The sequence below is a fragment of the Artibeus jamaicensis genome, unplaced genomic scaffold (genome assembly GCF_021234435.1).
Source record: "Artibeus jamaicensis isolate MK-2021 breed Jamaican fruit bat unplaced genomic scaffold, CSHL_Jam_final contig_452, whole genome shotgun sequence".
Taxonomy (NCBI): Eukaryota; Metazoa; Chordata; class Mammalia; order Chiroptera; family Phyllostomidae; genus Artibeus; species Artibeus jamaicensis.
In genome coordinates, this window is record NW_026521837.1 from 2,247,093 (window position 1) to 2,272,683 (window position 25,591).

Sequence of the window (25,591 nt, forward strand, 5' to 3'; positions counted from 1 at the left end):
CCTCCTTCCTTTCCATTTTACAGTTGGGGACATTGAGGTTTAATGACTAACCTAAGGCCACACTGACAGTTAGTGGCATTGGTAGGACTAGAACTCAGACTTAACTCCTACGAAGGTTTGAATGGCCGAGTGGAAAAGTGCCCCTTTTATGCTGAGTAGGTGAGGCAGCCAGAGTTGGAAATTCCACTGCTTTCAGCAGTCTCTTCAAACATATTTTCGACAATGAGGCAGTCCTTAATTTCTGGTCCTCCAAAAGAAATGGAGAACAACTGATTAACCTAGTTGTTCCACAGCCTTCTGTTCCTTAAGGAAAACCACACCATGACCATCACTCAAAAGATATTTATATCTTTTAACATCTTTGCTACTCTTCCTCTAAGCCTGACTTGTTTCTCTATATCCTTTTCAAAATATGGGGACTCAGTCTGAACCTAGAGCTCTAAAGATTTGTTGGGTGGAGTAAAATGATGTCCTCGTGCTCTGTTTTTTAATGCATCCTACTTGGATTTTTCGTTTTTGCTTGTTACTAAATTCTCAAAAGATTACTGGTTCCAGGTGTTAGTAATGACTTCAAGAAATTTATATTATTGATTTAGTTTTTACTTTCCTTCTTTTTGTCCTTTTTCTTCTACCATTTGTCAGCTTCTCACTAGTGACCAGGTGTCAGATACGTGTCAAGAAAACTAATCGCCTTCTAACAGGATTTGGAATAGAATTAATGCGGATCTTGGGCCCTTCCTGTTCCAGCTTTAGCAGCCCAAGGCCCGTGACTCTTCAGAAAGATTAACTGGCTGGGAAACTGAACCCCACGGTATCTCAGGGCCTGGGTTCTGTCTTTGAACTCTAGGAAGTGAATTTTGTGAGATTTAGTACTCGAGTTTATCAGAGATAGAGCCTGGGTGTGTAAGGGACGCTGGCCAACACACCCCAGGACGTCTAGTGAGGCAAACGCAACTCTTATTTTCAAGGTGATGCCTCGCAGTCAGCGAGTGCATCCTGCCAGATAAGTTCCTGCTTCTGGACGCCTCTAAACCTCTGACACACGACAGTGAGTCAAGCTGGTGCGGCGGTGGAGTCATTTGAAGGGGTACTGCTAACTGCTGGCACTACCTGCCAGGCGTCTTCCAGTCTTACCAGCTGTTCGAGACAACCGCGCACTTCCAAACTCGGAGCTCACCCCTCCTCCAACTACCCCACCCCAGTCTCCAGCCCGCCCAGGTCGCACCTTAGCTCTACTTCCTAACCGGTGTGCAGCCGAGATGGGGCGGAGCTGCGGGATGGCTCGTGACGTCACTCCTCGGCTGGGGCGGCGGGGTGGTGGGAGCCGCAGTGCTGCGCAGAGGGGCGGGGCCAGGCGGGGCGGGGCCTGCGCGCGTGACCGGGCTGCGGCGGGCAGGAGCCGGGAGAAAGGTGGTGGGGGGCCGGGCCGTGCGGCGTCCGGAGGCGGGGCGGGGAGTGGCCCGGCCCTGGCGGCCGGCGCTCAGCTCGGCGGAGCTCTAAATCGGGTCACGCTTCCTTCTTCTCTCCCCTCCCCTCCTTCTCTCACCACCTGGGCCTCTGCCTGGAGACGCGCACCTGGCAACCAGTGGCCGCGCTCCGCCGGGTCTCCGCCTTCTCCGCTTGGGCCGGGGCCCCGGAGTCTGCCCCGCAAACACCGGAGCGGGTCCCTGGCTCCCGGAGCCCGCCCCTGGCCCCTCTCCGCTCTGCCGGCGCCCGGCCCGCCCGAAGCCGCCGCGAGCGCTCGCTCGTTGATGCCGTTTTGGGGGTGACCCGCCGCGGCGGCCGCGCCTGCAGGGTGCGGGCGGGTAGTGGTCGCGGCTCTGCTGGACGTTGAGTGCGCTGCTGCGGGGTGAAGGGGGGCCAGCCAGTGAGACCTCGCGAGCAGTGGGGGTTTCGGGGCTCGGGAGGCCGCCACGGCCGCGCTGGAGCAGGAGATGTTGGAGCTGAGGCACCGGGGAGGCTGCCCCGGTCCGGGGGGAGCAGTGGCGCCGCCACCCCGCGAGGGAGTGGCGGCCGGCGGCGACCACGAGAACGAGAGCACCAGCGACAAAGTAAGTAGACGCGGGAGAGTCGCACACCCAGCCGCGGCTGGGTCCTGCTTTGGGCGGGACACCTGGGCACAAGGGTGGGGCCCGCGGAATGCAGGTGAGGCTGCGGGCTGCCCGCCGCGCCTCCCTCCCGGCCCGGCACTATTTCCTCCGCGCCGGGCGGGGTGGACGAACCGGGCTCCGGGATGGCGCGTCGTTCGGGACCGCTGAGTGATTCCAGGTGGCTGAAATGTCGATTCTTCCCATTCTAGCCCCTCGCCCTCCCTGGGGTCTGGGGTCGACGCTGGAATGTTGACGGAACCTGCAGGCGCCCTAGCAGCTGCGGTTTTCTAGTAGCCGCCACCTCACACCTCCTCTCCATAGAGAAACAAAGTTACCGAGGACTAAACTTAAGACGAACACCTTCGGTTCTAAAGTGTCATTGGATCCTGACGCCGGAGGCTTTGCTTCTCGCGCTCCCCCGTCAGCACTTTCGTTTCCTCGTCCTTTTTCAGTGTGATAGATTTTGAAGGTTGAAGAGTGCCATACACGTGACACAGTTGAATCCTCCTGCTTCTTTTGAGTGCACGGAAGACAGTGCAGGTCTTCTGTCTACCTGTAGATTTTATTTGACCTGACAAGGGACTCCTTGAGGACTTTTAACTCCCATTTCTATGGATTACTCTTCCTTCACATTTAAGAATAAGGAGATACCCCTATTCTATTTAATGGTAGAAAACGTCAACGTTTAGCTTATTCGTTAATACAGTGGTGCAGGTAGGGATTTTTGAAAACAAGCAAATGCAGTGTTATGACCTTTTAGACTGGATGATTCAAGTAATTGGGCCAGAGAATAAATTGTTTTATAAAATGTTCCGTTAATAAAATTTCACTTTATTTTAGAAACTCAAAGCACTTAAACTGTTCCTAGAAGCATTATTTTTGGAAGTGGGTATTGCAGTTTGAATTACAGAAGTGAAGCGTATTCCCCAAGGTCAACTCAGTGGCCTTTTGGAACAAGAACCTGTTTCTTGATTCACTTTCTTCTGGTTTGTACTGTGGCTGAGACTCACTGGCAGTTCCGATTTGGGGAGGGCTCCACCTGGACCTTGATGTTGATGTAATCCAAATTATGAATCCCTGGTAAGAACATATCACATGATATCATGAAATAATTAACAGTGATTTCAGGAATGAAACTTTAGAATCAATGGATTCTCCTTTATATTTTTTTTCTACCTTTTATAGCTGGTGGAATAAGATGAGAGTCTGTGATAGAACAAACCTACATGTCAAGGAATTACACAAAATATAACAGTTTCCAGCTTCTGAAGGCTGATGTTACAAAGCTAGAAACTAAGAATAGTCTTTGTGAAAACTGCCTTGGAAACTAGACCAAAAATAGAATTAATTAGGTTGGGATTTGTTTTATTTTAGCACCGACTGGTATAGTTTAGAATCGAGGAAATACCAGCTCCCCCTGTGTGGACTTCCTTAACAAGAAGAAGCTAACAAGCCTTTAATAAGAGAAAACATGTTCAGGAAGCCATGGATAAAATAACTTTTGAGTAAACTTAGTTTCTTAACACCCCAGTATATTTAATGTGGAAACTATTTCTAAGGTTTGATTTCACTCATTAGCATTGCTGTCTCAGGGACTAGGTCACCTCACCGAATATTTATTTATTTATTTATTTATTTATTTATTTATTTATTTATTTATTTTTAAATGGTGCACTGTTGGTTTTCATGAACACAAAGCCAGCTGCATTTTGTTTTCTGAGTGTACACATTGCCATATGTAATCTTGTAAGCTTTCTTAGGGATGAACATTTTCAAATTGTATCTAAAATATTGCTGTATTTTTAGGCTTTATCATGAGGCACTCTTGTCTTACAAAGCTTTGCTGGAGTCGTTGAACTTTATCTTCTGTTTCTCCTCTCTTTTCAGGCTGTATATTCGAATGCACCTGTATTCCAGGTCTAGGGCTATTTTAAAATCATTTTGCACATCAGAGGCTGGTTAATATTTGGTTCATTTAATCTCTTCTCTGTTCAAGTTGTGGTAAAGGCAAAAACACTTAGAGAATTAATGCAAGAAGCGAAGAAGGTGCCTTGTATTCCATATAGTACACTCTCATGCTTTTTGTAGTCTTTTAATAATGGTGTTATTAATGTGACATTCTCATTGTTCAGGACCTGGTGACTTATGCTGAGAGAAGGCTCTGTGCTCAAGATAATTAGCAAGTGAAAAGTGCTTCTTGCCTGCAAGGGGATGTTCCTTATGTTACAAGTGCTGGAGAAATACTTGAGAGATGACAAGACCACCCCTTCAAGGACTCCTCTTTCCCAGGGAGACATGTATAAGTTAGATTTATTAGAAGTCTGAACAAGGTTCATTATTCACATGGAGGGCATAGTTGGACTCTACATGGAGACAGCAGGAAAAGCTTCAAAGAGGAGGTGAGAGTTGAGCTTGGAATTGAAAGATGCCTGGGGACTCACCAGGAGGACAAGTGTTGGGAAGGACGTTCTAGGCAAAGGGCACATGGAGCTATTTATTTTGAGTCAGCCTTGTAGGCACAGGGACCTGAAATTAGTTTGGTAATCTTGGATCATATGCTGTGCGTTCTTGGGAGTTGGGGTTTGGGGGTTGAGAGCTTGAGAGTCTGGTAAGGGAGGTTAGGCTTTATTCCATGGACTTTGGGAAGCCACTGAAAAGTGTTTGCAAAGGCAGTAGCTTATCACTCAGCAGTCTGGAGAAAGTGTTGGAAGGGGGCGAGACCTGCCACAGCGAAACCAGATACTAGAGTAGTGCAAGTGTTATAGATAGGAAGTGATGAGGGCTTAGAGTGAGTCTAGTAGGGGCAAGGGAAGGGGGCTTGGAGGAGAGGATGTGTGTTTTTGATAATGCTGATAGGACCTAGACGAGGATGATCAAAGTAAGACTAATAAAAGAAGGGCCTGCCAGAAAAACATTTTAAGCCACAACTTAAGAGTCTTTTAGGGAAGAAGCAAGAATTATTGGGGAGTTTTGCAGGGAAGAAGTGAGCATGGGTGAGCTGGTCTGGACAGGGTATGTCATTCTCTAAAATAGAGAGGTGGTTCAAGGAGGTGGTGGAAACTGAAATGAAAGGCCAGGTGTGGAGATGTCAACTTTTGACTATGATGGTGGGTTACGGGGAGAACTAAAGACAGAGCCTTGGAAGGTGCCCATGTTTAAAGTGGTTTGGAGGTGCAGGGAAGGAACCGACATTGTGAGGTCCTGGGGCCTGGGAGAGAGGGAGTGCCTAGAGGATGTCGTCAGGAGCATTTAGGAAAGAGGGCAAGGCATAGAACACTGAGTTTGGCAAAGATCCCAGTAGAAGCCAGGTTTTAGGGTGAGGAATGTGAGAGGTGAAATACTGGTAGTTATTGTCGAGAAGTTCCAGCAAAAGGAAATGCAGGAACAGAAGCTAGACAGGATGTTTCCTTTATCGTGGGAGAGAAGATGAGTATTTGTGTGAAAGAAGTCAAGAGGGAGTGAAGATGCTGATGAGGATGGGCAGGATCTAGAAAAAAGGAAGCAGGCATAGTGTGAAGAATTCAGAAAATTGGGGTATCTAAGGAAAGGAATGAGGAATGGAAGGTGGATGCAGAAACATTTTGAAAAGCAGAAGAGGGAAGATCAAAGTGTTTGACTGATTCTTTCAATTTCCTCAGTAAAGCGGGGTCTCAGAACCATGGAGCTGCAAGGGAATCTTAGAAACAGTGTATTAATCATTCAACTCTCTGTACATTTAAAAATAATAAACTTGCTATACAGTGTGGTTGTTATTGCCCAAGATAATCTAGAGCAAGTGGCAGGACTGAAACTAGAACACGTCTCTGCCAGGACACTTTTGGAATGTTGTGTTAGGGAGTGTGATATGAAAAGACCCAGAGACGACTAGTCCTTAACCCAGTAGCAGTCACAGTCATAGTAGTTGATGTTTGCAATGATTTAGAGTTCAGAGAGTACTTTTACATCTTACTTTATTTGCTCCTCATAACAAGTGTGTGTGTTAGGAATATTCCCCATTTAATAGATGAAGATAAGAAAGGCAATAGGAGTAATTTCAGTCTGAGAATTTCAGGGCAAGGATGCCAAAGGAATGAGGGAGTCAGTGAGGCTGGGTTTGAAGTGGCAGACCATGAGTTAGAGTGGGCAGGAAAGTACTGAAGCCCAGAGTGGGTTGTTGAAGCTCTAGGTGGACTGAGAGAGCGTGAGCAATTGTAGATGAAGCTAAAAACTGACTCACTGGACCAGAGTGAGAGAACAGAGGGTGCACATGGAAGTTGTGGCCATAAAGGGAAGCACACCTTGCACAGTGTCCCTGCTGTGCTTGTATGTGGGGTTGCTGCTTTGATACAGAGTTTGGTTTGTGAAGTTGAGGGTGAAAGAATTCAGAATTCAGTTAATTTCTGTCCCTCCCCATTTGAGATGTGTGTAGTTTCTTTCATAAATACTCATATATTAAAAATAAACTTTTAATTTTTGAACTTGTGTTTCTTCATTTTGGGACACTTGGCCGTGTTCACATATTTGTTATGAGGAGCAAATAAAGTAAGATGTAAAAGTACTCTCTGAACTCTAAATCATTGCAAACATCAACTACTATGACTGTTACTGCTACTGGGTTAAGGACTAGTCGCCTCTGGGTCGTTTCATAGCACACTCCCTAACACAACATTCCAAAAGTGTCCTGGCAGAGATGCGTTCTAGTTTCAGTCCTGCCACTTGCTCTAGATTATCTTGGGCAATAACAACCACACTGTACAGCAAGTTTATTATTTTTAAATGTACAGAGAGTTGAATGATTAATACACTGTTTCTAAGATTCCCTTGCAGCTCTATGGTTCTGAGACCCCACTTTACTGAGGAAATTGAAAGAATCAGTCAAACACTTTGATCTTCTCTCTCCCGCTTTTCAAAATGTTTGTTTTGGTACCACCTGAATATGTAATGAACATTTTCTATAATTTTTATATAAACCTAGGCCACTTATAAAACACTAATGTTTAGTTCTAGACTTCTAGAATATCATTTTGGCTGATACTTCTGAATTGTTGATTGATTGCCAGTCAGCATTAACACCTAAACAATTGTTCATGATTCTTTGTCATTTGAAGCATATTCATTTTGTTATTTAACAATATGTTTTGAATGCTGCCTCTCCAAATACCACCAGCCATCTATAAGGCAAAATTCAGTTTATGGCTTCATGTGGTGAGAGAGAACACCCCGATCATTTTGGCAGAGTCTTGGAGGGAGAAAAGGAATGTTGGATTTTTCGAGAATTGGAAATAAAATTCTGGGAGTCTTTTAGTGCAGAGGCTTGATTGGGATTAGTTAAGGATCACAATGTAACAGTTTTGGATTGGTGGCAATAGCCAGGCAAGGATTTTTAGTCTTTGGAGGAAACTTGTTTGTTGATGCTCCCTATAAAGTGATGATGTGTCTTTGACAAGTTTTTGTGATGAACCATGCACTCCAAAACAAGACTCCAGGAATAGTAAAGTTATGCTAACAAGTCAGTCAAATTCTAAAGTCATATCGATTTAGGCTGTCAGCTATGTGGCGGGAAAGGTGGATAGTTTTTTCCCCTGTCTTTAAAGTATGTTTTATATTATACTTGAAACCTATAAAAATATTCAGGTGTTACTAAGTGAGTTTTTACTTACTGTTTGTGATCTTGACTTTAAACAGTTTTCTTAAAATTTTGAGAAATTTTACCATATGATGCCATCAGCTAGATCAAGTTTTGGTCTTTTGGAGTTTTTGTAGTGGACTTTTTGCAATGAATCTTTTGATGCAAACAATATTTTGTCTTTATAAATGTACCAGGGAAAAGCGGGACAATTTAAAATGGTACTACTATGGAAAATGATATCATAAAGAGAAATTATAAGACATATATGTGTAGTGTGATGATCCTTTGTATTTATGTTTATACTTATATACTTTTATGCATTTTTATAAAACAGACTTTCACATGTTTTTTCAGGGTAGCACAGCTAAATACTTAGGTTTGGTTTTGTTTTCCTTTAACTGTTGTGTGTTTAAATGTGTCTTTTTTTAATTCAAGTTTTAATTCAGTGTAGGGAAAATAGGTCATTTAAGAATTTATAGACATTTTTGGGGGGAGGCTTGATTTGGTTCTGTGCATTCAATAAATACTTGTTGGGTTCCTATGGTATTTGAAGTTCTGATTGAATGTCACCTTTTTTGTGACTCTTTCTGCAATACACTAGAGAAAAGGGCTGAGGCCAGGATATGTTTGTTTCTCAACAACTAGTAGAAGAATTATCATGGATTGTGGACCTATTTTATGGTGTTCAACAAAAAATTTCAAATTTTGTTGGCTGAACCTGTTAAAAGAAAGGTTTGTTAGGCAGGCCACTGCTAGCAAAAAGAAGGAATACTGGTCTTTGGACCTGGAGTCTAAACCACCAGCAGCATGGCTAGGTAGGAAAGACAGTATGTGCATCCATGTCCATCACCTGGGAGTTTGCAAGTGGTTTTTATACATTAAGTAGGGGAAGGAGGAAGAAAGAATTAAACCATTTGAAATAATTAACGTTAGCTGTAGGCAAAGGGGTGGGAGAAGGTGAAGCAGGCTGGGCCGGCTCTGGAATAGGCACAGGGTGTGCACAAAGAAATGGCCACTCCTTGGTTGGCTGCAGAGCAGTCTGTCAGGCTCATGTGTAAACAAGTGGAGGACTCTAGTTTGGTGGAGCCTGGCTGAAAACAATCTTTGGAAATAGCCACCTGGGTTAATCTGAAATTCTGAAAGATACACAGGAATGTGAGCAATCTTTTGTTAGAGCAGTAGCTGGTCCCTAACTATTAACAGGCTGTTGTTTCTCTCTCCATCCCCCTCCCTCTCTTTCTAGTCACTGTAATTTTAATTTTGAACGTCTAAGAATTTTTCTCCTTGTCAATAGAATAAAGATAATAAACTAGCTTATAGTTTGCAAAATATATGTAACATAATACCAATTTGAATCTCTTTAATAATTGTATAGACAAAAGACAAAGCCAGTTTACACTTGAGAAAAAGGTTTAAAAACTGCATAAGAAACATCCACACCTGTAAAAATTTTTATGAGTTTATTTGAGCCAGAGAACGGCAGTTTTGCACCTTATCTTATACATTAGACATTAGAGTAAAAGGAGAAAAACATAAAGGGGGGGGTCACGTGAAATTCATTAGCGATGGATTAGGGAGGCAAGAGAAGGCAAAGCTGGGGGAAGGCATGAGAATCTCCAGGACTGGATAAAAAGTAAAAAGAATAGACACATACTCCTTGTACCATGGTAGGTATAGGATAGTTAACAGTCAACAAATTAACACATTAACAATAACAGTGAGGGATTTCTGTGTTCTTGTGCTCTGGGGTGCCCTAAGGGGTCTGGAAAAAGGAAATTACCCTGACGTTCTAAAGACATGTTATCCTAGATGCAAAGAGAAAATAGACAGTTTCAATTAAGATAAAGACTGAACTTTGTCAAGAAAGGTACCAGCATAGGACATGATTACCCGCCATGATCTGCTTTTGAGAGTTTTAATTTCAGACCATCCGAGGTGGTTCCTTTCAGTCTCTGAGTTTTTGGGGACACCATGCAGGCCTCCCCTGAGCTTGTCAGGGTTTTAGTACATAGCCCCTTTTTCCTTCACAAAACCTAAATTTCTTTCCCAATTTTCTGACTAAAATAGTGTAAAGGAGAAGTTAGGTATGTGGTCCAAAATTTATAAAATTAATGAACTATTTACTTAGAAACTTGAAAAAAAAACCTCATTACTTTGTGTGATTTTTAAATTATTTTGGCTTTTCTGAATTTGGCCAGAAACTTTTAGCCGGAAACTTAAATAATTCTGTGATTCCAGGCACTTGAATTTAAATCAAACAAAATTGTTTCTAGTTCCCTTGATTATTGTACAATTGATTAGGATGAGATAGCATTAGTTTTTATTTTAGAGCTGTTCACATTTTAATTAATTTAGTTGAGAGTGTTTCAGAACCTGTTTAATGAGAATAACATCACATTGAGAAGTGACTCCAGAAAAGCAGAGAAACTAATTCCCTTAATGACCCATTGGGTTGTTCCTGAGGTATGCCAAGTTTAGTTACCTTTCTAATTGTTTACTCTCTTATCTTCAGGGAGAGGTCAAAGTTATTTTTCACGTCATGTCTTTGAATGCTTGCTTAAGACTTTGGGAGAACTATGAAGATTTTTAAGCTTTCTTTTGAACAGAAAATTGCAGTGTACAGGAAAGGAGAAGCGAGAGGCTGGCACAGTGAGAGAAGGTCACTGCTGTGGAAGTTGAAAGCTGATGTTTGCAAACTCCCTGGCTAGGAAAGCAGTGCTGCTCTTCTGCTTCCTGGCTATGCTTGGGATTCTTTTTCATCTGCCAGGACCCACGACCATCTATTTAAGAGCTTTATGTAGCACCTGGCTGGCTCGGGTGGGGCCAGACACTGGTGGTTAAGATCCGGCTTACTGCCTGTCCCAAGCAGGTGATCTGAAAACAGCACAGTGGTGCGGGTGGGGCAGGAAATGTTTAATAAGCCCATCTGAGGCTTAACATTTTATCTTGAAATACAAAAATTGAGATGTGGGAAGCAAAATTAGACTCATGTCTCTCTTGAGGTTTTGGTTTTTATTTTATTTTCACCCCACCGCCACTGGGTTTGTACATGAACTGTTTCTGGGTTGAGGCTTTAAACGACTCTGCGACACCACTCATGTAGAATTCAGTGTAGCTGGTACCCCTGGAATTCTGCATGTGGTAGTACTACTTACAATAATGGAAATTGCTGTTAATAAATATGGAATCAGTACAAAAAGATAATGATACAATGAACCCCTCAGGCACCTAGGTAATCACAGCTTGAATTTTATCCTCAGTATTCCCTTCCCTCTCTTGATAGGTCTGTACATATTTGTATTGCCAAACAATGTATTTGTAAGCTTTGAACTTTTCCTGGGTCTTATTATAAAAGTTTTTAATAACAAATATCAAAAGATTAGTACATCGTGCACACTTACATTGACAACTCTGAAGAATTTGCCAAATTTGCTTTATCTTACCATATATATACATATATATATATATATATACACACACACACACACACACACAAATATTTTGTTGGTGAACCATTTAGAAATAAGTTGCAGACCTCAGCAGTAAGTTGTAGGCCTTTCACTCCTAATATTAAAGTATGTATCTTAAAGACATTCTAGCCACACTAACATTTTCATATCTAAAAAAAATTAACTGTACTTTCTTATCTACAAACAATCTATATTTTAATCTTCCCTATTGCTGCCAAAATGTCTGTTGGAAATCTCTTTGTCTCCCTCAAACTAAGATCAAAGTTCACACATTGCAGGTTTAATCATTCTTAGTTCATAAACTTGTTTTTCCCTCCAAACAGGGGCATGGCAGAAGAGCAGTAAGCACTATTTCTTTTTGTATGTAAAACTGATGCACCTGTGGAGAACCCAGCTCTCTCAAAGTCTCAGATAAAAGAAATTTGTCATGACAGTAATATTTCACAAATGAATATAACTTAAAATTTCTAGTTTTTAGTATTATCCCTCGGATTTTGCCTTCAGGGTTCTTTCTTTCTAATTTGGAATTTAACATTTATATACGTGAAACCATAAAATATAGTGCAATTTTAATATCATAAAATTGTGTGTCACTGGTGAAAGATCAAAAGGAGCCCCAATTTAGGAAAGTTTTAAAACAGGCTTTGAAATCAGATAAGATTTGAATATTGTAGTCAGCACGAAGGATTGGCAAAAACCAAACAAACAAAAACCAGTAAAAGCAGTGGTGTCGCAGATTGGGAGAGTTAGCCTGATTTCATTTGGGGATCAAGGAGTGGCTGGTAATCACTCAGCAGTAGTATATATAGTACTACTGAGCTCCATGGAGGAAGAGTGTTACTAACTCTGAACTGTAGAGACAATAAGACTGTTTCACTCTGGGTAGTCCAGGAAGTTCACTTCTGCAAAAGACAAAGTGTCAGGGTGGGCGTGCCAAGAGCCCTGGCTGGAGAGTAAGAGGAGGTTGGATCTGAGCAGTGGGAAGCTCCCAGAAGATTTTAAATTGATGACTGACTAATCAGGTTTGCCTTTTACTAAGGCATTTTATGTGCCACTGATACACATTGGGTTTCTTGGATCCCTGCATTGGATTCCACTAGGTAGTATGATGCCTGATGGAGAATAGTATGGTAGTGGACTGTACCGGAAGTCACTCTTCACTCAGTGGGGAGCACACCTAGGCACATCATAATTACATGAACCAAGATTAAAGTGAAGGAGAGAATTCTAGAAGCAGCAAGAGATAAGGGGACAGTCACCTACAAAGGAGTCCCCATCAGACTGTCAGCAGATTTCTCAAAAGAGACCTTACAGGCAAGAAGGGTCTGGAAAGAAATATTCCAAGTCATGAAAGGGAAGGACCTACATCCAAGATTGCTCTATCCAGCAAAGCTTTCATTTAGAATGGAAGGGCAGATAAAGTGCTCAGATAAGGTGAAGTTCAAGGAGTTCATCATCACCAAGCCCTTATTATATGAAATGTTAAAGGGACTTACCTAAGAAAAAGAAGATAAAAAATATGAACAGTGAAAGGACAGCAAATTCACAGTTATTAACAACCATACCTAAAACAAAAGCAAAAACAAACTAAGCAGACAGCTAGATCAGGAGCAGAACCATAGAAATGAAGATCACATGGAGGGTTAGCAACAGGGGAGTGGGAGGAGGAGAAGGGTGGAGAAGATACAGAAAGTAAGTAGCATAGATGGCAGGTAGAAAATAGGGGGGAGGGCAAGAATATTATGAGAAATATAGAATCTAAAGAACCTGAGACACGTGGACATAAACTAAAGGGGGGGGAACGGTGGAGGGATTGTGCAGGGGGGAGGGGAATGAAGAGGGGAAATGGGACAAGTGTAATGGCATAATCAATAAAATATATTTTAAAAAGAGGGCTGCAAAGAAAAATTTAGAGGACCAATTTTTTCCATTTCAACTTAAATTTGGAAAAGATAAAAAGGCTTTATCAATTATTGTCAATAAGCAAAGGATAGGATCTGATTATCCCTGAGATAATCAGATTTATATCTATAGAAGTTAATTATGAATTCCATCATCACAAAGGTCCTGACAACTCCTGCTTCTCACTCTTGGTGCACAACATGGTTAACTCACTAGTTTGTAAACCATTTTAGTCTCCCGCCCCATCTCAGACAGAATTCTGCCCTCTGTTCACTTCCTGTCCTAGGAGAAAGAAAAGGCATCTGTGTCTATATGAAAACAAGGAATGGAGAGAAAATGGAATCAGGAATATAACCTAGCATGCAAGTAAGAACTGTTTAGCTCAAGATTTTTTATAGGCTTCCTTTTTTTTAGGTACAGTGCTATGTGTCAGTTGAGGGTTTTCTTTTGCTTCATTGCAGTTTTAATGTTGAATGAGGTACAGGGATCAGTGTGGACCAAAAGGGACTCAAGGTGGGGAACATGATCCTACTTGTCTGACTCAGGTTTGTTGAATTCTAAATCCCTGCTTACCTTCATCAGTTTAGAAACTTTTCTTGGGAGCCATCATCTTGAGTAGACTAGAGCCCCATGCCCATGTTCCTATCTTTTCAGTATCCAATATTAGGAAGCACCTCCGTCCTCTTACCTTGACCACTGGCTCCAGTCCACTCTTCAGGAGTCACCGTGAGCTATAAGTGACTTACACAGCTATACACTGTGCAATTTGATAAACTGTGACGTGTGTACATCCATGAGTTCATCCCTGAAATCAAGATAATGAACATATCCATCACCCCCAAAAGTTTGCCCACTTCTAATTCCCTCCTCACTCCCAGATCTGCTTTCTGGCACTATAGATGAGTTTGTATTTTGTAGAATTTTATGTAAATGGAATACTATGCATACATGTATGCATATACACATGTATATATACATATCTATATTATATGTACATATAAATCACTGCTTACCTTCATCAGTTTCTGCCTTTTTTACTCAGCATAACTACTTTGACCTTCATTCATATTGTTGTCTGTGTTAATAGTACACTCATCTTTTTTGGTGAGTAGTATTCCATTGTATGAGCATAGCCCAGTTCATCCTGTTCCCTGTTGAACATTTAAATTATTTCCAGTTTGGAGCTATTATAAATAAAGATGCCACAAACACTTTTGTAAGACTTTGTATGGATATATACTTTTACTTCTCTTGGACAAATAGGTAGGAGTGGAATGACTCAGTCATATGGTAGATGTACCTTCAGCTTTTTGAGAAACTTGAGAAAAGGTGGTTGTACCATTGTACATTCCCACCAGCAGTATAAAAGAGTTCTGGTTTGTCTACGTCTTCTACAACACTTGGTATGTTTAGTTTTTAAATTTTATTCATGCTAATAGATATGTAGTAGTATTTTATTGTGGTTTTGTTTTGCATTGCCTTAATAACTAATGATGTTGAACATTTTTTCATATGCTTATTTGCCAGATTTGTATTGCCTTTGGTGAAAAGTCTGTTCAAATATCTTGCCCACATATTTTTTAAATCCTTACCCAAGGACATGTTTCCACTGATTTTTTTAAAAAGATAGGGAGGAAAGAAGGGAGGGAGGGAGGGAGGGAGGGAGGGAGGGACGGAGGGAGGGAGAGAGAAACATCAGTGGGTTGCCTCCTCTACACACGCCCCACTAGAGATCGACCCACAACAGTTCAGTGCATGGTATGATGCTCCAACCAACTGAGCCACACGGCCAGGGCTGCCCCTGTATTTTAATTTAGTTGTTTTTCAATTGAATTTTAGAATTCTTTATGTGTTCTGGATGGAAGACATTTATTTGATATGTGACTTGCAAATATCTTTTTCCTGTCTATGGCTCATTTTCCCATTCTCTTACATTGTCTTTTGAAAAGCAGAGATCTTGATGTTCCAGTTACCAACTTTTTGTTTTATGGGTCATTCTTTTGTTGTTATATTTAAGAAATATTTGTGTAATACAAAGATTTAATGGAAGTCACAGAGATTTAATGGAAGTTTTATCATATTACATAAATGCCTATGATGTATTTTAAATTAATTTTTGTAACCAGTGTGAGGTATGAATCAAAGATTTTTTACTTTCTTTTTTCTTTTGCACATGAATATCCATTGTTTCAACATTGTCTGCTGAATTGCCTTTTCAGCTTTATCGAAAATCAGTCAACCATATTTGTGTGGGTCCATTTCTGGACTCTGTTCAGTCTGTTTTCCATTGATCATTTTTCCTTTTACATCAATACTGCAGCTTCACTGTAGGTAGTGTAAGTTCCTCAGTTCTGGTCTTTTTTTCCAGACTGTTTCAACTCTTCTGGGTTCTTTGCATTTTCATGTAAATTTTATAATCAACCTGTACATTTCTACAAAAAAAAGCCTGTTTATTTATTTATTGGGATTGCACTAAATCTAGAGGTCAATTTGGGAGAGAATTATCATTTTAATTACCCTCCTGTATGGTTTCAAATCCCAGCTACATTGCTTAGAGCTGTGTAATCTTGGGCACTTAATCTTTCTGAGGCTTAATTTTTTTTTACCTACAAAATGGAGGTGATTATTTAACTACCTATACAGTAAAATGAGGAATAAATAAATCAGTATTTATCAAGTGCTTTCGCTCTTATTTTGTAATCACTTTCCCTTAGGAATTTGATTTGTAGGGTAATACAGAAACTTATTTTTTCAGCTTTCAGCCATTAATTATCAGACATATTTTAATTTTATACTTGAACAAGAGTCAGTAAGCCCTCACTTTACATAAGTAGAACTAAGGTCCCAAGCCAAAAGTGACTTCGTGGAGACTACTCAGGAGCAGGAACAAATGAGAACTTCTAATTTTAATCTTAAATTTTATCATGAGCTGACAGGCTCAATTCATTCATCACACTTATATGTTGCTTCATAAATACCAGCCACTGTACGAGGTCCTCTGCTGATTTACTGGGATTCAAGAGTGAGGCCAATGGACTGTATTTCCTCTTCTTACAAAGCCTGTGGACTACCAAAAAATGCAGATAGCAATAAAGCAAACAGATACCTTTAATATATACTAATAGGTAAAAATTAGGGAAATTGTGGAAACACATTTGAAGAGCAGCTAACGTGGAGCTGGCGTTCAGGAAAGACATTTGTAAAGGAAGTGACCTTGAAGCCAGGGCCTGAGGATGAGTGGGCAGTAGCTAGGTTTCAGCAATGAGGAAGGGAGGATTGGAATTAGAATGCGGGCAACAGAGAAAATGTACAATATATATTTTGTAGACAACAAACATCTGGATGCAAGAGCAAGAATGGTGTGGTGTACAAACAAGAACAAGGTGTCATCATGAACAACAAACAGTAGAAGCAGTGTTGAATAGTTTGACTCTGTCCTCTGGTTTTAGGCTGGGGGGTGTTAAGGTCAGATTTGCAGTTTAGAGAGATTCCTTCTATGTTGAAAATAAAGTAGAAAGGGCAGGAGGATGAGGTACTGAGGTACCAGAAAGAGGGTGGTGGCTCAGGAAGCTGTGGGTGAGGATGGACATGGGGGAAAGGTGAATGACAGCTGGTGCTAAGTGGCTGTGTTTTGGTGGAAGGAGATGAAGTGTTAACAGCCAGTTTCCTGACCTGAGTTAATTGGTTAACTGTTTCGGTGGTGGTGTCTCCACCTGAGTAAGAAATACAGCAGGGGCAGGAAGTTTGGTGTGGAAAAAGAGAGGTCATTTTTCATATGTGAGTTTCAGGTGATGCTAGTGGAAAATCCACCTGGAGATATAGTGTGTTGGGAGCTAGAGACCCAGGTTTATGGGGAGTCATGAGTGTATAGAGAGATGCAAAGGAAATTATGAGGGTGCTTATCACCTGGCGGGTGGTGGGAGAACATGAGCTTATAATGGAGAGTGGAGGATTATTGTATTTAAATTATGGGCTGGAGAAGAAGCTCTTAATTTGATTTTCTTAAACATTTTAGTACCTTCATTCAGCATGCACAATGCTGCGTGGCCATACTCGCTCATTAAAGTACTGTTTCCTTCTTTCCATTATCTCCAATCAAACTCCCGTCTACTTGTCAGATCTGGCATCTTTGTAACAGGATCCATATGAGAAATGCAGGAACACAACTTTCTGCTTCTAATTCCAGCAGTTGGGTAAAATTGTTCTAAAATGGCACTTTTTAAGAATTACCCTTTATTCCATAGTTATTAGCATAAAATGAAGAAGCCTAGTTAAATCTTCAGTTTTTCATTTTGTTTTTCCAGGGGTATAAAATAGAAAACAGAAGCCTGAGTAATAACAATAAAAGCAGGACAGCCTTCTTCAGGGGGTGGAGAGAGGGGTCTTTATACATCACCATTATTGCCAAGTGGACTTTGAAGAGGTTTGCTAAAAAGGTTTAGCATTTTGAGGAGCACAGTTTGAATTCTGGTCCAATGCTTTTATTCTATGAGAAAACCAAACAAAAGCTGAGTTTTTTAGGGTTATGTGATTTACCCTTTGTTACTCTGCTGGGCAGAGTAGAGATGGCACTCTGGCTTATTGAGGTAGAAAAAAAGAGTAGTAGGGAAAAGAAAAAAAAGTGATATGCTCCATTGTTCTAGGTGTCAAAGACCTGGTGGCATGTCACACTGACAGTGGCTGCCCCAACATTCTCAAGGGCATATTTCATTTGGTGCTTTAGTAAGGCAACATTTCTTTCTGTTTAAGCTATTTTGGGACCAACTGACTCTCAGTGTCATAGTGTCATTAAACATGTCTGTTGCATTTCATGGTATCATGTCATTTAAATTCATAATTATAGAGTGAGAAAGTTACAGTTAGTAAACAAAAGTTTATTATTACTTTATGAAAACTAAAAATATTTCCCCAAGGCTAAAATTTTATTTGGTAAGCTACTTAATGAGAACTGGAAAACTTGCTTCAATCATGTAATAACAGCTCACTTCTTTGATTTCACTAAGTCCTTGGCATTATATTGACATTATACATTAATATTAAAAACTCCCATTTTATGGATAAAGAAACATTCAAAGGGGGTGATGAAATCTGCTGATACTTAGGCGCTAATATGGGCTGTTTGGTTCGAGGTTCCTGAACCTTCTAAATTCCTAAGCACTTTCATTTCTAGGGTCACTCCTGGCCCAGTGTTCTGCTCAGTGCTCTGGCTGCCTGCACTCACCTCCTCTGAACATTTCTCATTCCTCCCCTCCAGAATTTGGAGCACCCTTGCCCCAAATTCCCCCTCTGTAAACCACTTTCCCAAAGAATCGAGTTGGGCAAAAGCCTGTTTAGTTTTTTTCTGTAAAATAAAAGACACCCTTTTTATTTTCACCAATAACTTTATTGATTTGTATATTTTGAATATGTTAGCTATCTCCTGCTATTGACTTCTGGTGGGTAAAGGCCAGCGATGCTGCTAAACATCTTCCAATGCATAAGACAGCCCCATAGCACAGAATTATTTGGCCAAGATGTCAGTAGTGCCAGGGAACTTCGCAAACCACTTTTGACATGTTTGATCAGTCACAGCACCTTCTCCATACACTGCACAAATCTTTTTGTGCATTTCAGTTGTGTTTTTACCTTTCTTAAAGTAATAAAGCATAGTATGCTGAAAACGTTGTGTACTTTCTTCCATCTTCACTATTAAAATGGCTGCAAAAGAATTCAGCAATTTTGATAGGCTTTTGTTAATGCACACTAATATGACAGCTGTCACAATACAATCTAACAAAATTGTTTCCAATGAAGTTAAAGACAACTAAGCGCTACTAAATGCTAAGTGCTACTAAGTGCTACTATCCTGTGGAAAAAAACTAAATGAACTTTTTGGCCAACCCAGTACATGCATGTGTAGCATTCTTTACTAAAGGTGGGTTGTGTGGCGGGTTAGGGAGGGCAGGACACAGGAGTGGAGACTGTTACATGACAGCATAGTGAACAACTTCAAAACTGAGTTATATGTACTTATATAAAATTCTGTGCTAGTGTAAGATATTACTCTTGTTGATGTTTGATGGTAATCAAATAACAAGATGGACTGTGCATAGCTGATCAGAATCTACATGGAATTAACACCATGTTCTCCCAGTTAAGTAGCAAAAGAATAAATATTTGATTCTTGTGGTAAATTTATGATTTAGATAATATAGGAATTTCTTTTTGTATATCTTCTAAAATGAATTCCTTATATTGATAGATTTTAGCAAAGATAATCAAACTTTCCTAATAAGGAAGTACAACAGAGATTGGACAGTCAAGGTAAGCTAACAGTTGTTTCTTTGTTTCAAGTTATGTAACTGAGATTTCACACACAGCAATAAATAAATGCATTGGCAAGTGTGTGATCTTTTTCTATTTTACAAAGTGATCTTCCTTGCTGTTTAATTTTAGGAAACAGATATTGATGACAGATACGGAGATTTGGATTCCAGAACAGATTCCGACATTCCAGAAATTTCACCATCCTCAGATAGAACCCCTGAAATCCTCAAGAAAGCTCTGTCTGGTTTATCTTCAAGGTATGATTGCATGAAGATAAATGGGTGCACAAGATAAGGTGTGATGTTTTCTGGGTCCATGTAATAAGTTTTACTAGTTCTAAGTTTTGGGACTCTGAAAGAGAAGACCTATACTTTTTCATTGTATATTAGACGTATAAGGTATTGGATGCTTAATGTGTATCCTTTTATTTAATCCTTAAAGTTTTGTGAAGTGTGAGAAAACCACATCAGAGAGGTTAACTGGGTGAAGGTTACAGAGCTAGGAAGAAGAGGGCCTGGGATTCTTGTTCCAGAATGTCTGATCTCTGAAGCCACTGGTGTATTTACCAAAGCAGATTTCCTTTTCTGGTGTTGGAACATTCTATATCCTCTGCTTCCTTTTTTTAAGAAAAAAAAGCCAAACAGAAATAGGTCTTTTTTTTTCTTTTAACTGAGTTTAAAATTATTGTCCAAAAACTACAACCCTTTACCATTTTATATTTTATATTTTAAAATGTGAAATCACCAACAAATTGTACCTAGTTTTATATTGCCCTCAATTGTATGCCTTAATAATATAAACTATAACATTTATAGAAGCAATATAAATGTAAGCCTTTATTTGGATTAATATGAAATCTTAAATATTGGTATGGAACAGTTTTTCCATCTTTTTTGATGGTGCCATGCAGCAAAAGACACATTTTACAGCATTTCCCAAGAGGTGCATGAATGTATATTTTATTGACTATGCTACTACAGTTGTCCCAGTTTTTCCTCCTTTACCCCCCTCCACTCAGCATTCCCCACTCCCTCAGGCAAAACCCCACCATTGTTCATGTCCATGGGTCATGCATATAAATTCTTTGGCTACTCCATTGTTTGTACTGTACATTATATCTTCATGGCTATTCTGTAACTACCTGTTTGTACTTCTTAATCCCCTCACCTCTTCACCCATTCTCCCCTTCCCTCCTCCTATCTGGCAACCACTCTCTGAATGTACAGATAGAGTGTATCTATCAAAATACTCTCTGTATCCATGATTCTCTCTCTGTTCTTCTTGTTTGCTTCATTTGTTTTTTTTTAGATTCAATTGTTGATAAATATATATTTATTGCCAGTTTCTTGTTCATAGTTTGATCTTCTTTTTCTTAATTAGTCACTTAAACATTTCACATAATAATGGTTTGATGATGATGAACTCCTTTATTTTTTTCTTGTGTGCAAAGCACTTAATCTGCCCTTTGATTCTACATGATAGCTTTACTGAGTAGAGCAATCATAGCCATGGGCCCCTGCTTTTCATGACTTTGACTATTTCATGCCAGTTTCTTCTAGTCAACAAAGTTTATTTTGAGAACTCATCTGACAGTCTTGTGGGGATGCCCCTGTAGAGAAAAACTAACTGCTTTTCTCTTGCTTCTTTTAAAATTATTCCTTGATTTTTAACCTTTGGCATTTTAATTATGCTGTGTCTTAAAGTAGGCCTCTTTGTATTCATCTTGTTCGGGACTTTATGCTCCTGGACTTGCATTTCCATTTCCTTCACCAAATTAGGGAAGTTTCTTTCATTATTTTTTCAAATAGATTTCCAACTTCTTGCTCATTCTCTTTTCCTTCTGGCACCACTATGATGTGAATGTTGGAACTCATGAAGTTGTCTCAGAAGTTGCTTACACTATCTTCATGTTTTTGGATTCTTTTTTCTTCTTTTGTTCTGATTGACTGTTTTTTTGTTTCCTTATGTTCCAGATCATTGATTTGATTCTTGGCGTTATCCACTCTACTGTTGATTCCCTGTAAATTGTTCTTTATTTATTAGTGTATCTTTCATTTCTGACTGAATCTTTTTTATGCTATTGAGTTCCTCACTAAGTTCCTTGAGCATCCCAATAACCAGTGTTTTGAACTCTGCATCTGATCATTTATCTCCATTTTGTTTAGTTCTTTTTCTGGAGTTTTGTTCTGTTCTTTCATTTGGACCATATTCCTTTGTCTCCTCATTTTGGCAGCCTTCCTGTGTTTGTTTCTATGTATTCTATAGAACTTCTACGACTCCCTGTCTTGGTGGCCTAATGAGGTAGGTGCTCTGTAGGGTCCAGTAGCACAGCTTCCCTATCACCCATCTGGGCTGAATATACCTTCGTTTTGTAGTTGAGACTTGGTTACTGTTGGCAGGTCAATAGGAGGATTTACCCAGGCCAGTCAGCTGCAGTGACTGGCTGTGACCATTGACCCCCAACCTCTGTGGTTGATCAGCTCTGCAGGGTCAGGATGGTGGTACTCTGATGTGGTCTGTAGCTGTCTACTGGTGCAGAGTATCTGGGGTTTCCTGGATGGTTCAGGCTAATGTCGACCCCCACCTCTGTCTGCACAGGGCTACCCTGCATGAGCGATAAAACAACCTGCAGTTAGCTGCTACTTGTGCTAGGCTTGGAGGTTCCAGCTGAATCCAAGGTATGAGCATAGGTTGGCTGCTTGCTAGTGTTGGGCCTAGGGTCACTTAGCAAGGGATATGGATACTGAGCGCTCACTGAGACCAGCTGTTGCTTGTTTGAGGGGTTTTAGGAACTTATGAAACATAAGCCAAAATCAGCCTTGCATATGGAAAAGCCACTATTAACAGCTTTGGTGGGCACATAAGTTGGATGGGATAGAACATCAGGGCATCCCCAGGGTGGGGCAAACAGTGTTAGCCACGTTGAAGAAGTCTCAGCATATCTGCAGCATATGCAGCCATATGCACTCACCTGCTGGCTCTGTGGCTCTGTTGGGGAGGGTTCAGAAAAGGAGCAATGGCATGTGCCCACCATTTTGTTAGGGAGAAAGCTGTCTCCCAGGTCACTCCTTTATGCCAGACACTTTAGTTCCTCCCTGTATGCTACTGATGCCTTTTAAGCTGCTGCCCTGGTGCTGGAGCTCAGAGGGAGTGAGTCTGAGTAGTGGGTGAGTCTGAGTAAATCTATGTGTAGGTTCTTTAAGAGGAACTACTTGGGACCCCAGAAGTTTCTTCCACTGATTAAATCACTGCTGGTGTTTTGCAGCCAGAAGTTGTGGGGATCTATCTTCCTGGAAGTGGAACCCAGGGCTGAGAGACCTTGTGTGTGGCTGGTACTCCTTGTTCCTGAGATATCCCTCCCAAATTTTTATACACTACACATGGGTGTGGGACCAGCCCGTTCTGCCTCTTCACCCCTCTTACCAGTCTAGATGGACATGGTATCTTTAATTCCATATTTGGACTTCCATTCACCTCAATTTCTGATGGTTCTGAGTGATGGTTCTTACTTTACTTGTAATTTTGATGTGTTTATATGAGGAGGCAAGCTGTGTTTACCTGTGTCACCATCTCGACTGGAAGTCTACAAATGTATGTATGAATTGCTGCAAAAATGCTATGAAGAAATTCTTGCCATTACTATGTAATGTCCCTTCATTTCTTTTCTGTTTGATATTCTGTTATTGAACAAAATATGTTGGATATAATGTACTAAATTGGTTTTACTACTCTTGAGTCATAACAAAAAGAATGGGTTAGTCATATCTACTGAATGTAATATGAGTTTTTTTATTTTTAATTTCTAGGAGATATCAGAATTGCTTCGATGCAAAATTTTCAGTTTTTTAACCAATAGAACATATTTTGTGTCTGTTATTAAAAGCATGATTATTTTAATAGTCTTGATCCCAGTTGTTTTCATGACCTAATTGACAACTGTATCTTTGCATTAAAATCTTATCAGGTCTATCTCAGATATGAAATTTTCTTATATATATTTATATTAGAATAATACTGGATTCCTATGTTTCCTTAATAATAATTGCTTTTTAATACAATTATGTTTTTAATAATGTTTTGTTATTTATGCTGTTACAGTTGTTCCAAATTTTTCCCTGTGCACCCACCCCACACAGCCCACCCCCAACTTCTGTAATCCACCCCCACACACTGTCCATCTCCATGGGTTCTTCCTATAAGGTTTTTGATTAATCCCTTTTCCTACATTCAAACAGTCCTATCTCCCTCCTTCCCTCTTATCACTGTCAGTCTAGTACATGATTCTATGCCTTTGGTTATATTTTGCTCACTAGATTTCTGTTATAAGTGAGGTCATATGGTGACACGGACACCGGCCCACAGTGTCCAAGGCATTATGGATAAGATACAAACTACCAAGTCCTGTGGAGGAAAAGGGACAGCACAGCTAAAGGGGAGAGCGCGCTGACCCTTGCCTTGACAGGTTTTTATTGGGTTTCAGTTTGCAGAGTAAGACAGGTAAAGTTCATTAATGACTGTTAGGTAGTAAGGATCAAACATTAGATAGCATACAAAGAACTACTAGGGCTTATTCTGAGTCTATCAGATAAGAAGCTACAAAACTTTGGGAATCAAACTCATTTCCTGCTTGGACCCTTATCATTTAATGGAGAGCATTCTTAGCAAAGCAGGTTTCATAGGAGTTAATGTATTCTTTCTTAGGCCTGATCACCGTAGGGAACCCACCCTTTCCAGCACAGGGCTAGACAGCCCTCTATCATTGTTTCAGGCTTAAGTCAGGCAGGGGAAGTAAGGCAGCCAAGACAGAATGAGGACTCAGGCTAAGTCAAAGCTGAGGGGCCAGGGTCCATCACCCCTCTATGCTGCAGAGAGAAAGAAGGAGCTACTACCCTTTGCAACAACATGGATGGAACTGGAAAGCATTATGCTGAGTAAAATAAGCCAGGGGTTGAAAGACAAATACCATATGATCTCACCTTTAACAGGAAGCTAAACAACAAAACAAACAAACAAGCAGAAAAAAAAAACAAACAAAAAACAAAGACACTGAAATAGAGAACAAGGGATAGTGACCAGAGGGGAGAAGGAAGGGAAGTTAAGGGGAAAATGGGGGAGGGATTTGGAGGAACAAATAGGAAGGACACAGGGACGAGAACTAAGGGGGGTGGAAATGGGAGGGAGGTGGGGAGCAAGGGGCGGGGGAGGCTGGGATGGGAAAAATAGACAAAAAACTGTACTTGAAAAATAACTAAATAAAATTTTTAAAAAAAAGAATTAGTTTTTAAAATTTAACAATAGATGGTATGTGACCAATTTCAATCTTCTCATGAAAATTTACTATAAAGACTACACGAATGTTTCAAAATGTATATCTTATTCATTTTAGGCTCTTTCTTACCTCAAATAATCTGCCTTGCAGTGACGTAGGAGTTATAGATGCATAAGATTAAAAGTACTAATTACATAAGAAATGTTCGTAAATTGTAGGAAAAAAAAAACCTATAATCCTCTCACCAAAATGTTTATATTTAAAATATCATGGTGTTCACTCTGAAACATTTTTTCTTGTATGCATTGTGTGTGTGTGTGTGGTATAAAGTAGCATTGTGCCATTCCATGCCTTTCTATTTTTATTATCATTCTGTCATATTAGGAATAAATACCTTTAAATATATTTAAATATTTTGAATGGCTGCATGATAGATTCCTTTGTATAACTGTAGTTCAATTTACTCAACCAACCAGCTATTGCTGGGTATTTAGCTGATTTCTAAATTCTCACAATCAAAAACAACTCTGCATTAAACATTTTTGTTTATAGATGGCTTTTATTTAGCATCTATAATTATTTCCTTAGGATAAAATCTTAAAAGTGAATTCTTTTTTTTTTTTTTTTTACCCAGTAAAAGCATTCCCTTTTATTATATTCCTGACAGGTAGCTCAAAATGCATTACATTCAAGACAGTTTGTTATATTGTTTGTTTCTGATCTTTTTTTAATTTTAATTTTTATTTTTTAAATTTTCTTGATTACGCCATTACAGTTGTTCTATTCCCTCCTTCATTCCCCTTCATCCTGCACCCCCTCCCCCACCATTCCCTCCCTTTAGTTTATGACCATGTGTCTCAAGTTTAAAAGTGAATTCTTGTTGAAGATTTAAGCTCACTTTTGAAGTTTTAATATGTCAAAAATGCTTAAGTTGTGGAAATTAGAA

At 40.1% G+C, this 25,591-nt stretch overlaps 1 protein-coding gene across 1 annotated transcript in view; it reads left to right on the forward strand.

The window, feature by feature from the left end:
* The first annotated feature begins 1,423 nt into the window (after positions 1–1,423).
* CDS1 (CDP-diacylglycerol synthase 1) overlaps positions 1,424–25,591 on the forward strand; it is a 69,430-nt gene continuing 45,262 nt past the window's right edge. The window contains exons 1-2 of the mRNA XM_037156095.2: positions 1,424–2,051; positions 19,506–19,633. Coding sequence (XP_037011990.2) covers positions 1,935–2,051; positions 19,506–19,633 — 245 coding nt within the window. The 5' untranslated portion in view covers positions 1,424–1,934. The remainder of the gene's footprint in view (positions 2,052–19,505; positions 19,634–25,591) is intronic.